Below are 14,919 nucleotides of genomic sequence, written 5' to 3' on the forward strand. Positions count from 1 at the left end.
AAACGACCACAAACCGACCGGATCTCAGTCAACTATACCGGGCTTGACGGCTACTCTATCAGCGTCAACTCAACCTTTCACTCTAGACAACTTTACCCCACAAACTGAGAATATACTAAATTTACCTTGAAAAAAATCAAACTGTGTATCGTATTGAAAAAATCTTACCGAGGCCACGGAGCAAATTAAAAAACCAACAAACCCTGACAGAAACAGTGGAATGATCATTAGTGTGCAAGGTCGCTGTATTATATGTCAGGGTAAAAAAATTCTAGCTTTGAAATTTCTGGACGGTACAAAAGGCGGGGCAGACAAGATTACGACCAATGTGTTACCGCCGATGGTACATAACGTACTGTTGATAGCAGGTAGTTCGGTGTCTAGTGAGAACACGATTCCCAATATACCACGGCCGTTGATTTGAGCTGCCTCCAATTGAAAATTTTCAATACAAAGACATGATATCAATAATTTTGCGAGATTATAAGTACCTACTGTCTTCTCGCCAAATAACTGCGATCAAGATCATTATGATAGAAGCAATTGAGCGCCGAACACCTGCTTGCTGTTCTTATACACAACGTGTAAAAATTGGTTATTCCTGCTGAGAAATACGACAGCAAATATTGCAACGTGAATTTCTTACTATCTTCCTCGCAATGTTTTTACATCTGTGTCTATTTTATCACGGTCACTCGACCATTTCTGACGATTTTTACAAACAAAGAATCAGCTCACACTCATCGTGGGAACACATTGCAAAGACATTCGCAAAATTTTCATCACAGGAAAGATTACCGTAATCCCCGTTTCAAAGATGTAGGAAATGTATAATGGGTTGTTCATCTTGAAAAATTCCGAACTGCAGCCTCTAAATACAAAATGATTTTTCTTCTGAACAACTTCCCGACAACTTTACAATTACACTCCCGTCATCACGTGACGTTTGTAACAGTACATGTGCTGCCGCCAATGGAAAATCAAAAGACTTCAAATCAAAAGTCAAAAAGTATAGAAAAAATATAAATATCCAAGCAATGTAAACAGAGTAATTTTGATAGGGTCAATTTATTGTATATTATAAAAAAATCTCCAGGCCACTCGGAACAGCGTAAGATTATGATCTCACTCTTTCGAATACTACACTCACACGGTAAGATAAATTGGGAACTCAGATCGTTATATACTGCTTCCGCCAAGCGAGTCCGCTTAGCTAAAGACGGTAAAATGACCATAACTATTATTGCTAGTCTCTGTAAATTTTGCCGACAACTCGTTAGTAGTTGTCGAATTTCTTGCGTTCGTCCGAAAACTCAGTGAATCACGTGAGTTTCAAGTCACCTGAGTGCGAACGCAATATCGATATCGGGATAGCAAAATCAGTCAAAGATCATCAAGGAAGAACAAAATATTAATCTGCAAAATAAATGAATCCTAGGTTACTATGAAAGTAAAAAAGGTAATTTTGTGCCCTGGTTGGGAAAGAAAAGTTGATTAAGATTTCAAAAAAAAAGTTAGATAATATTAGAGCAATTTAGTAAAAAACAAGCTCAGAAAAACGTATAGAGAAGAACGACATCACGGCGATCTTCAGACCTTTCATCATATTTCAGTCTGAACGATCAACATTTGATGCTATAATCTATGGCAAGTGTCTCTTTTTGGTCAAATCGGACAGAGATGAATCAATCGCGATTTAGTTAAATCGCCCCGACCCGACAGGAAATAATGCAGTTCATGGGCACATGTATAATCGTGGCATGAACGTATCCAATGGCTTTCCACTGCATGGGCCATTGACTGTGCATCGTCAGCAAACAACGGTTTGGGACGTCACGAGAGCATTGTTTTCGCAGTCTGTGAGCGGTTGAGTGATTTGGGGTAGGCTGCATAGATCGGACTCGAGTTGATTTCGGCCGAAAACAGTTCGAAAAGTAGTTTTTCGTTCTCCGTCCAAATTAGATCCGCATGTTGCCGGTTTTGTCCATGGCAATCAGCAGAGCTGTGGTGGGAGGCCATATAACGCCGGGAACACACGACATCGTACGCAGGGCTAGGCCACAACATACTTCGAATCCAAAAGAGTTCTATCGTAAAATATCGTACTGTAGGTCAACATACACATAAGACACATCACCCATTCATAGGCTCATGGGCTTACAGGTACACAGATCAACAAACAAACAGGGAGAGGCAATCTGCTTGGAACCTTGAAGTAGTCCGTTTGTGTCTGAACTCATCTGAGACTCGTGTTCAGTAACCGTTGGTCAAGTATTTTGCTAAGCAGTAAGAATCGTTTATTCATTGTTGACATCGTAATAGATCCAATATACACAACAAATGTTTGATCGTTTGCACCTTTGCGCGTCCCCTCGTGATTGGCAGCTGTTTGAATGCTTTCATCTATTGTTTGGTGGACGCTTCGAAAACGGCATTGAAGCAGTTTTGGAATCAAAAATCAACTTAAAATGGAAAAAATAAGAGAATTTCACCAACAAGGTGATGCTACAAGTATTCACAAAACGTAATATGTTGGAACAGTGCTTTTATGTACGCCATGGTTGTTGAAAGCTCCATATTTTCGGGAGCATTCGTTGACGCTGTTCCCATGTGCCACTCATGTTGGATTATGAATGCCCAGGGAGATAGGGGGTATTTATAGGCTCCCCCTGCCTTTAACACTTGACACTAACTGTACCCGTAGCCCCTATCTGGTAGGTAGGAAATGTCTGGGTTGTAGTGTCCATTGGGTACGTCTTGATACATGGTGTGAGTGGTCGTCTGAGTGGGTGTTAATGTGGTAGGATTGTTTACTTGATTTTGTGGCTGAGTGTCAACTTATTGTTGATGGGTTGATGGGTTCAATTGGTTGTTAAATTGGGTTGTCTGAGTGGGTGATAGGCAGGATTTATGATTGATTAGGATTCAAGATTGGATTGTATGGCAATGTTGATGGGTTTGATGTTGGGCTGTCTGAGCGGGTTTATACTGCAGAATTGTGATTGATTGGGATATGTGATTAGATTATGTAAGTTGACTCGGTTGAGAATGTATGGGTACCCAATGGATAGATAAATTTGCATGATTGATTGACTCGGTGGTTGTTGAGTGTGTGTCTTAGTGATTTGGTTGGACATTGATCAATGGTGGTATGTATGGTTTAATGGTTTGTGTATAGTTGATTGCCGATGGGTTACCATGTTAATGATTCTGTTGCATGTGCAACCTGATTCTTGTGTATCATGTAACATTTTGTTCAAACAAATTCATTTCATACTCTGCACACATTAGTCCAGATGTAACAGTGTACCTAAATCAATTCTGGCAAACTTTTCACAAATGCAAGACAGTCTATTTCTCACTATTTTCTCAAAAAATTCAGTGTAATACTAGACTAAATGTAAGTTTTGCCAAATGTTTGTTTCTTTAAAATTGTATACAGACATATGAAAAGATTTGGCTTTATATTAGATACTTTAAATGTTATTCTCGGGGCAACATGCAGTGTCTTGGAAGATTCTAGCTTATTGCTAGGCTGAATATCATTGCATTTTCATTTTCGAAGAGCCAATCAGCAATAGCCTTGATTTCAGACTCTCTAAGTTGCTGTAAATAATTAATATGTACATGTACCAATCAGATGTTACCTTCCGAGCCACTGCACATAATTATTTATTTTCCCATTACTTGGAATTTAGCTTATCAGTTGTACCAACTTATCATCCATTTTCTTTCAACAGTCATGTTTCGGCTCTATGATACAGACGGCAACGGCCTCTTAGACAGCTCTGTAAGTATCGTTTTCTGGTTTGATCAATGACACCCTAGAGTGATGCGTTTTTTTCGTGTGTAGTTAGAACTGTCAAGCTGAGGAATTTCAGATGACGTGTGTTTTATCTACAGTTATCACTAGGTTTAACATAAATCAGGTCTCTTTACAAACAGTCTTAAAGCTCCATTAGCTGTAATGTTGATGTCTTTTCTAGTATTTTGCTTCTGTTGGTGAAATACGGTTTCTTGTTATACTCGTTAAATCATGTTAAAATGCAAAGCACTCAACTTATCAAGTCAGACTGTATGTGTGTAGTGTTGACAATAGATTATTCATCCAGACTTCACTGCATTTGACAGCGATAATATGACATATTGTACACCATGCATTGTGTTGACAAGTTTGTGTTTCAACAAACAATCATGGCTATAGTCTCCCTTTAAGGTAGTTCATGCATCAAAAATGAAAGACTTCAACTTTTGCTCAAACTTTCCTCAGGCAAACTTTCAACCATTTTCTTTCAAAATCAAGAAGAGAAATCGAGGGTTACTGTACAAATTTTGGTACTGGAGAAACAATAACCCAATATGTTTTGATATTTGAAATTCAAAATGGCCACATCCCCTTTTTTATCTCTATGGGGAAAATAAAATTCTTGATTTTCACAAAACAAAGCTTGTAAAAATTTTATGCACTTCATAAGCTCAAAATGAACCCCCAATATTGGTAGGCTAAAAGAACATTGTAAAAATAATTGAGCTCCAAATATAAAAGGCCCACAAAATGCTCTAACACACAAATGTTTAGATCACTCTAGTGGTCCCTGGATATGAGATATTCATTGTTGCAGTTGTTTATTATAAATGCATATGTGTACATGATAATTGACAAATACAAGTGTGAAATTGGCATGTTCTAAAAGTTTGACAATCAATGTTTTTTGCCTTTCGGAAGATTGCCCAATCTTTATTATGAGTATGTAAACTAAATAGATAAAGTATTTCACACCTTCCCTAATAATGACAATGAGACACTGGCCTCCATATGTATTAAATTGTATGTTTGTCTTGATTAGAACATTTCTGTTTTGTTTACATTTATTGTCTGCTATGGCTACTTCGAATATAAATAGGGATCACTCCCTCCTGCTATGTGGTCTAACTACCACCAGCTGTCTTTTATCTGGTGCTCAGACTAGTCACAAAAATGGTCAGTCTGAAGTGTATTCCATAAATCACAGATTTTTCCGGCTATATGAACATCTTGATCAAAGTACCATCAGGAATACACTGCATACAAAAATGGGGGAGACCATTTAATGGGCCTTTTAACTGAGAAATACACATGAATTTTGTACTCAAAAAAACAAGTTTAATGATTATTACCAGATCATATGCACCCTATTGATTTATTACCCAAATGAATATTTACTGTATATCAGACTAATAGTAGGTCCAATAAATAGTTATCTTCTTATCTATTAAGGATATCTTCCATATCAAACTAAAATATAAACACACTAAGTTTCCTTCATTCTCCCTTCCCCAAGAAACAGTTATTTTGAATATGGCTTTGCATTAACCAATCATTCTCAGACTTTGGTCTTGCTGAGCTTTAAGGTATACTGTCACCTGTAATCTAAGTATGCCCATATATGCTCAAAGGGGCATTCCTTGGAATTCAAAATGCCCATGTGAGGGCGCTGTTTTTAAAAAGCGGCCACCCGCTTAAAATCTGTGATTGGTTAGATTTTCTCTTTCTGTGGTAACTGTGACAAAATTGGAACAGGTGACAGTATACCTTTAATGCAGGTCTTCATCGTCACATCAAGAAGGTCGCAAATGACATTTGTGTTGATACCTTTTTTTTTTGTCTGAAAATGGCTTAGAATGAGTAGTTACCCATGAGACAAACTCCAAGTAAAATCTTGTGAGTGACAATTATCAAATATTTGTGAGCACTGGTTTCACATTTACCCAATGACGGCCACTGTTACAAATTTAAGTTTTTCTTGGACACCACTGAAAGGGGAAATTTGCAGATGGAACCTTTTTGCACTGACGCGACATCATGTTAATCCATTATGTCTACAAATATGACAGCCAAGGATAATGTTTGCAATGCATGCGGTAGAACCCAACACTCTACTGAATACGTTACAAAATATTCTGTGATTGCCTTCAATATCCTCCCAAGAATGAATGAATTTTTTAGTTTTGAGAAACAAGAATTCACATGTTGTGGCCATCGTGCAAATGAAAAATAGTGATGGGCAGTTTGGGTATATGACGGATTTCCAAACAGGGGACGGAAGTTCAACAGCTATACACACATATGTACTCCATATGGGACAATGTGTTTCATTCACTCTGCTGTGAGCTGAGCATGCATAGTTTGTCATTGATATATGGATCATCAGGAAACGTGCAAAAAACAAAAGTATAATATTACACTTTGTGCTTTTATGAGATTGCAAGGTATTTGTGAAGGGCAAGGATGTGATGAAACATTTCAATATGATCTCTATGAATATGACATTTTAGAAACATAATGGATATGAAAAACTTGCAAAGAACAAATTATATATTATTTTTATCTCATATAACACTGAAACTGATACATTAATTTAATATTCACATTTAGCAGAAGTGCTACAGTCATCTCAGTGTATGGATTCAGTTTCACTCAGAATGTTACAAGTTTTCACCAAAGTTTGCTAGAGTATTATTTTTATGAACCATGGCCTCAGCTTATGGAAGAAAATTAGAATGGGAGCTCTGAAAAAACTTTTGACAGTCCCTTTTCACTCCTGTAGCATTGGTATGGCGATGTGTTTGCCCAGACTGAGCAAAATAAAACTACCAGCCCTGTGTGTTTAACAACTTTCCTGCAAGTGTGGTTATTGTTTTGATTTTATTTTAATTTTAATATCTGGTATGGTACGATATTACTTTCTATTACATGTCATATTTGGTAGGATTCTCCAGTTATTTTTTTTAAGAGACAATATAAAACAATGATATGAAAAGAAATTATTTCCCCACCAATCCCTGATCTTCCAAGAGTTTGTACATCATTTTAAGCTCATCAACGGAGTTAAACTCTCAGACTTTGTGAATGGGTCTGTTACTGAGGGTGCTAGCCTTTGACTCTGCTTGATTTTAACTCTGCCATTTCATCTATCTGTGTACCAGGGTTTTCTATCGACTGCGCGATTGCGCAAATTGCGCATTTCGAGCCTTTTTTTGCCCTTTAAAAGTTACTGACTGCGCAAAAATTGCGCACAAAACACAGCACACAAATACGTCCATATGATGACCCAAGCGCACAGTGTAGTGACCTGTAAATTTGCTGTTATTTCTATTCAAAATATTCCCTCGGAAAAGACAAAATATCGCCTGTCATTCAATTTTGGTGACGTGCATAACGTGGAGTGTACGCATCGCAAAGAAAACACAGTAAAGGACATAGTTGTGCTTCAGTCTCCATGGATACTAGTGCCACTTTATGTTCATGTTTTGATAGGATATGTTATTTAATGTCATTAGTAACCATTAAAAAATACTGCCCCCTCAAATGTCAAGTTTGCCCCCTAATTTTGATGAATGGGGCAGAAATTGCCCCATCAGTGAACATGCAGAGAAAACACTTGTGTACCAACATTAAAAGTGATAATTGCCTTTGGCATTTGGCCATTTCAGAATCCACGAAACACTTTTAAATCACAGGATATATATATATATATATATATATATATATATATATATATATATATATATATATATATATATATATATATATATATATATATATATATATATATATATATATATATATATATATATATATATATATATATTTATATATATAATATATAATATATATATATATATATATATATATATATATATATATATATATATATATATATGCCATTTCAGATCCACGAAACACTCTTAAATCACATAAATATATATATATATATATATATATATATATATATATATATAAAATATTATATATATATATATATATATATATATATATATATATATATATATATATATATATATATATATATTATATATATATATATATATATATATATATATGCCATTTCAGAATCCACGAAACACTCTTAAATCACAGGATATATATATATATATATATATATATATTATATATATATATATATATATATATATATATATATATATATATATATATATATATATATATATATATATATATATATATATATATATATATATATATATATATTGTTTGATATGTCAATCGCAAGTTCTTGTTCCACTCCCCCAGCATGTTGAAACATCTGCTTATTTAGCTTGTCAACACAGTGTCTATATTTGTAAAATGCACTGTTATTGTTTGGATTTGAATTCTAGTCGGAGGGAGAATTCTCTCATCAACAATAACAATGTAGCTTACACATTTACTGTCCATGTAGGATTATGTATCTAACATGCTTTGGGGAGTAGAATAAGAAATTCTAGTTGAAAAAAAAATAGTAATAAAAATCCAAAGTTACCTCTACTGTCTCTTTAAGTTATCAGTTGCATATTATCACCATAAATCTAAAATAAGAAGGTAATTACTGAGAAATATCGTGTCATATCCCACAGCAAACAACTAAACATGAGGTGTCAGACATATCATGTTAATAATGTCTGGATATAAAATGTATAATTACAAGATTGGAGTCACTGACTGCACAACTTTTAACATTATCGAATATGACATACGTGGTAATTTCTGAGACTGAGAAATGTAAGATGATTCTGACAAGGTGTGTCATATTACACAGCCTACGGCTTGTAGTGTGTCCAAAGATGTTGAATATATCATCCTTATCTGATTACGCAGTTCACCATCAGTATCTATTATGAGTTGAAAATAGACTTATACTTCATCCATTCCAGCACAAACCATCCCCCCTGGAGGCAGCCATTCATTCAATCCCTGGCAATTGGAGATGGAAATTTCAGACAGTGATTTATTTCTCAGTGTCAGAATATGCCATCGGAAAAGGTCTCAGTTACTTAATATTTTTTTTCCTTGTGTTCTATTTTTGCATCAGATAACAAAGATGAATCATTATTTCAACCTTTAGAAAATTACCACAGAAGCCAAATATACACTAGATCTAGACACATACCAACTAATGAAGAATTCACTGGAAAATTAATATAAATATCAGCAAACTTCAGTTTAAGAACATGAAATAAAATGAAATGAAATGAAGTTGCTATGGCAACAAGGGAATATATGTCAGTGTAAACTTAGGTCTTGTTTCAACAACTGATATATTTCAACATTTAATATAGATATTAATATTATATTTCATATTCCCCTGTGAAGGCACTTCTGCCGCTCTGTTCATGCATGCAATAAACACATATGTGCAGCTGCATCAAACTCCTGCTTTCAGCAGGTTCAACTGCAGTATGTGGACCGGTATGACATCAGCAATTGATATTGAAACTGAATTTTTTTATTTGACATTGTATTCAACCATCACACCCCTGTAAACAGTATAAAGGTAATACACTCTTTGAAACAGAAAGTTTTGAACTTCTGTGCAAATCTTCCCCAAGGAAACTTCAGACCATTTTCTTTCACAAACAGAAAGGAATTCAGGAGTCACAATGTATGGTTAGGACAAGAGAATCTAATCATCAGTACCTAAAATTTATTTGTATTTGAAATTCAAAATGGCAGCCATATGCTGTATTAACTCTATGGGGAAAATTTAATGTTCTGTTTCCCAAAAATAGGATGGTGAAACTTGATTTGCTCTACAGGTGTGAAAATGAGTCTACACAAACAGTAGACTAGGACAGTGTTAAAGTGCCCCAAATCTACCTCTAAAGCACATTCTCACTGACAGTTAGCCATCCTACTACAAAGAATAGGATCTGCCTAAAGTAGTAAAAGAGTTAATGAATGACCAATTTGTCATCTTATCACAGTTTTTGGTCAGAATTTGTGTAGAATGAGAGGTCAGTTTTATTCTAAGTCATGTTGGATATTGGTGTCTAGATTGGTACCTTATTGGCACAATGATGCCAGTTTTGCCTATAAAATAAAATAATGCTTTGCCCCATTTCCTTGTAAAATTACATTACAGCTACCTCATAGCTATTGATTGACACAGCTCACAATGCAGCAGATCTGGTTTGAGGATGTCATACCAAAGTCTGCTTTCTATAAGAAGCTGATCCCCATTCTCATATTATATCATCCATAATATCCATGTTTTGCATATTTTTTTTTATTTTGGATACTAGGAACTTGACTGCATTGTGAATCAGATGATGCATGTTGCAGAGTATCTAGGATGGGACGTTTCAGAGCTTAGACCAGTAAGATCACGACTATTTTAAATTTTTGTGTTAATTGTGATTTCTGTTCAATGCATCTACCAATTGTAACAAAAGGATTCAGTTTAGAATTTGGTCATTTTTGTAACCCAGCTTTCCTGAAGAAAGCTACATAGACAAGTCCCTTTTAGTGCAACCAAATCAAATTGGTCACAAGTTTAAGTTCAAAAAAATGTTACCTTATAGATCTGTTTATAAGTCAAAATATTGATACTGGAATGATAACTGCTACCTTTTGAATCACTCTTAATAATGTTGCAACCATGTACTTATTTATTCATACTGATAAAAATGTGACAAGATTTCAGGAGTTCCAGGAAGAAATTGACAGTAAATGATATGCTTTATCTGTAGATTCTACAGGACATGATGATAGAGATAGACTATGATTCTGATGGTACTGTCTCCCTTGAAGAATGGATTCGTGGTGGGATGACAACCATACCATTGTTAGTCTTACTAGGGTTAGATACTGTAAGTATTTACTGTTTATGCAGTTCTCTACAAACACAGCAAACCACCAGTTAAGTGGACTATAGGATCTTCAGCTCTGCCTGGTTGATATTAATTTGTAAAAGTACTTATACACTTGATTTGAATTGTCAGGTTCCATGTATATTGAGAGTAATATATCGATAAATGTAGCCATTGTTAGGATTATTATGGTCAAAGGTCAGCCAGTTATCCTTTCAAAGTTACATTTAGAATGGGTTAACACTGAAAAATTGTCATAGATGTGTAAAAATTTGATAAAATACCTGTGGCAAATGCCTTTTATATTTCCTTCATTAATACTTGTGAAAAGAATAAGGAAATACTGAGTAATTTTGCCGCAGACAGAATTTTTTGATGCTAGAAATATATTTATTACTTAGCTGTTTATCTACTAAATGTTGCTACATTTGTTTACTTATCGTTTTCTGTTTACTCCACTGTAGAATGTCAAAGATGATGGCAACCATGTGTGGAGATTGAAACATTTCAACAGACCAGCCTACTGTAATCTTTGTCTAAATATGTTGGTTGGTCTGGGAAAGCAGGGACTTTGTTGTACATGTGAGTATCCAAGCCAAAGCTTAGGGCTAACGTGCAGCGTCTCGGAAGCTTTTGGCCAACTGGATGGCTGAAACTCATTGATTATGAATTATTTCCAAACGGCCAATCAGGTGGACAATAGCTTTAGTTTCAGACTCCTTAAATTGCATTAAATAATGGTAATCTACCAATCAGATATAACTTTTCGAGCAGCTGCACACTGCAAGGGAAACTCAACTAGGAAAGTTGTCACCCAGTGGTTGATGGGATAGCAAGCAAATATGACACTGCTGATTACAATATGCAGTTTATACTCATGCCTCTAGTTTCAAGTTCATTCTGATTGGCCCATGAACAGGTGTATGCTTTAGATCCTTGTAGCATTGTATTCATCAATATTGTGGCCCATTATCATTCAACCATGCACAATGGTTTCCGTGACATCATCAAGAATGATTGCCTTCATAATTTTGAAACAAGTGCAAACTCCGTCATCCAACAAATCACTTCATTATCATTTAGGCCAGACAATGAAGTATTCTCTCATCTTTTCTGTCCTTTTTACAGTTTGTAAATATACAGTTCATGAACGATGTGTACAGAGAGCACCTCCATCTTGTATAAGTACATATGTCAAATCTAAAAGAACTAGTAATGTGAGTATGTAATCTAGACATCTCTTCTCTACTCTATCTCTCCATTTCAATAGTCTTCACAGTTACTTTCAAGCATGAGTCTTAAGATCTTTAAGATCTAGCATAATATGGGTAAACTGATGGCCTTCCTATTGAAATATTCAGTATACGCTGGCTGTATTGTTCCCTGTTTTTCACTTTATGAAGGCTACTGTCCTGTCAAAAGTCAGGTTTTCTGTTAACGCCTGTTGGTAAATTCCTAGCAGTTACAGCATATATGGTAAACCATTTTGGATGTTATAGACAAGTTCAAATACAACTACAGGATAGCTGCCATAGCTCATTGTAAAGTGAAACACAGCTAGAAGACTCTCTTCAAAATTTAAACCAAAAGTTAAACCAAAAGTTACAAGTTACAGTGGATGTACAGGGTCATCGGATTCTCTGAACAGACCAGCAGCTTAGCTTCAAGCAAAGCTACATAGAAATTTAATTTGGCAAACTAACACACATCTGCTATTTCAGTAGAATTCTATGTTGCAAAAATGCTCATCTCCCAAACAACACTGAACATTGCAACCTGGCCTTTGTCATGTCAATGTGCCGACTCAGCCTATTCATCCTCTTTCTATGTACAGAGGTCTTGTCATGCCTTGACAAACAATTGGACTGTTCCAAACTTTAGCAGTTAAAGGGTTGGACTGGTTCTATTTCTGTGGTTATTGAAAACATCTTTTTTTTGTCCTACTTTTGTATTGCAGACTTACGTGTCTAACATTTGTAAACTTATCTTTTTTTGATGAAATACAGCTACCAATTTCATGTAAAAGATATGGCAGGTACACTCCCATGCAGCAGTACAGCTGTACCTCCTGAAGAAGTGTACCACTGAAAATTTTTCTGTGATCACAAGCAATTTTAAAGATGAAGAAAATTTTTTCAGAAAGTTATCTCTGATCACAGAGTAGCACATGTGCAGTTCTTGACTGAATCTTACGTAACTACTTTTTGAGGATGTTTTTGAAATGTGAAATAGTACATTTGTTTGTAATATCTGAGCACCAGTGCTTTCCATTTATATTCACATACATGCAGTCAATGCCAAAAGGGGATCCCGAGACATGGGGTGACGTACCGGTAGGTCAAAGGTCATTTTAATGTCCGCATTTCATTGGTATGTGTGTCCATTTTTGTTCCCTGCCCTTCTTGCATGGTGGTCGTGGTAACTGTTGTTGTTGTTTACATGCACGCTGACAAAATTCCCTGCAGCAAAGAAATAAACCCTCCTCTAAAAAACCCTAGAATTTTTGTAAAGATATGATGTATGTAACTCTAGGTTGCTGTTTCACACGTGGAGCTGTACATATGCTAACGGATAGTGCTTGCATTACAGCGTTGAAGCGGGGCCTATAGTGTTATGGTATGCTGGGTCTGTTTTTAAATGATTTACAATGACGGAATGATGCCTTTATTGCAGATGGTGATTGTTAGAGCATCAACTTCACACAAGTTTGTCTTTTTTTGCAGTATTTAGTTATTGTTACAGCACATGTCAATACACGTATTCTGTATGCATGTAGATTTGCATTCTGCGCTGCCTACTACAACCATTCTACTATGCTAGGGTTGTGCGGCACCAACTTATCTGTGAATAGATTAAAAAATAACAGAAACGATATTTCAAAAACTATGAGTTTAAGTTCCAAGGTGTCTGTAGTGTCAAAGAATTTATTATGATCAGCACCCAGTTTACAAACTTTCATTTTAATTACTTATATTCATCACTTTGAGAAATAGACACTTTCTCACAATTTGTGATACATGTGCAAGAATTTATTTTTTTCCTCCAACTCAATCTGTGAGACAGGATATCTGTGAAATGAAATTCTCATCAATGGATTTTGAAAAATTAATTGTTTGATAAATTGCCAGATATGATTTTCTATTTGTTGCTGATAATTCTTGCCAATAGATTTGAAGAAAAGCATTCTTCAGAATGAGAATGAAGCAATATGAATTATCATGCTTTTTCACACAGTGGCAGAAAGTGTCCATTTCTGGCAATAATTCCTACCTTAGTGGAGCTATTGTACAACTTACTGAAAGAAGTAACTATCAACATCTAAATTATCATGAAAGCCAGAGTACATCTGTTGACTAGAGTTGATACAAAATACAAGTGAAATTTACTGAGACACACAAAGCTTAGCTGTCCATCAGTAATTTTGATTGCAAAGCAAACAAATGAAAATCAGAAAGTTGCATTGTGTACATCAAATAGTGACTGAGCAATGGCCTGTAAACTTCCATATTGGTTCCAAACCAAGCAACTTACATGCAAAACTTTGATGATATTGTGTATGCTACTCATTCAAATTTGTGGGAATGATGAAACTTGCCATGTCTGATAGACACAGGATCAGTGTCTACACTAAATAGAAGGGCACAGTGTTCCACATTTCATTTCTCCCTCAATCATTGCCAGGAGAAAGATTCAAGCAAATAGAGAGAGTAATTAACTAGCTCACAACGTCACTGCTGTGTGTCGGAGTTTGCTATATACCATACACACACCTTGCTTCTGGCAATGAGACACAATCTTGGAAAACACTGCCAGTGTAGTGATGGTAAAATAAAACCAGTGCATGTTCTCCTATCGGTGGACCCCAGATATCTAGTTCAAAACTACCCGCCTGGAATGCATGCTTTTTACATAAGCAAGGCTGTGTAAGCTAAATGAAACCTGATTTGGCACAATCAGCTCGTGTCTGGATATATCAAAGCTATGGTTCAAAGATCTCTAATTGAAAAAAGATTGGAAACAGGGGTATGCATATCATTATCTCCATCAATCAGACGAGATTATACTCTTCCTAATACTGCTCCATCTTCTTTTCATCCGCACTTTTTCATTCTGTGGATGTATACATAATGTACGCCTTGCAGAACAATATTGAAATTCCACAGTTGAGAATGTGTTTCATGTGTACCACTTGCAATTTCACCTTTTAAGGGCAGTTCATTACTGATTGATTTAAGAGAGTAAATAGCGCCCTCAATGGATGAGCTTTGC

General features: G+C 35.5%; 1 protein-coding gene across 18 annotated transcripts in view; it reads left to right on the forward strand.

The window, feature by feature from the left end:
* LOC139117353 (diacylglycerol kinase beta-like) overlaps window positions 1-14,919 on the forward strand; it is a 281,533-nt gene that overhangs the window by 205,334 nt on the left and 61,280 nt on the right. For 13 of the 18 annotated variants that reach the window (XM_070680373.1, XM_070680372.1, XM_070680371.1 and 10 more), the window contains 6 exons: window positions 3,741-3,790; window positions 10,084-10,158; window positions 10,531-10,650; window positions 11,115-11,232; window positions 11,779-11,867; window positions 12,942-12,983. In XM_070680373.1, the coding sequence (XP_070536474.1) occupies window positions 3,741-3,790; window positions 10,084-10,158; window positions 10,531-10,650; window positions 11,115-11,232; window positions 11,779-11,867; window positions 12,942-12,983 (494 nt within the window). The remainder of the gene's footprint in view (window positions 1-3,740; window positions 3,791-10,083; window positions 10,159-10,530; window positions 10,651-11,114; window positions 11,233-11,778; window positions 11,868-12,941; window positions 12,984-14,919) is intronic. The other 5 variants (XM_070680381.1, XM_070680387.1, XM_070680374.1 and 2 more) reach the window with 1 other exon arrangement.

Source organism: Ptychodera flava, chromosome 18 (genome assembly GCF_041260155.1).
Source record: "Ptychodera flava strain L36383 chromosome 18, AS_Pfla_20210202, whole genome shotgun sequence".
NCBI lineage: Eukaryota > Metazoa > Hemichordata > Enteropneusta > Ptychoderidae > Ptychodera > Ptychodera flava.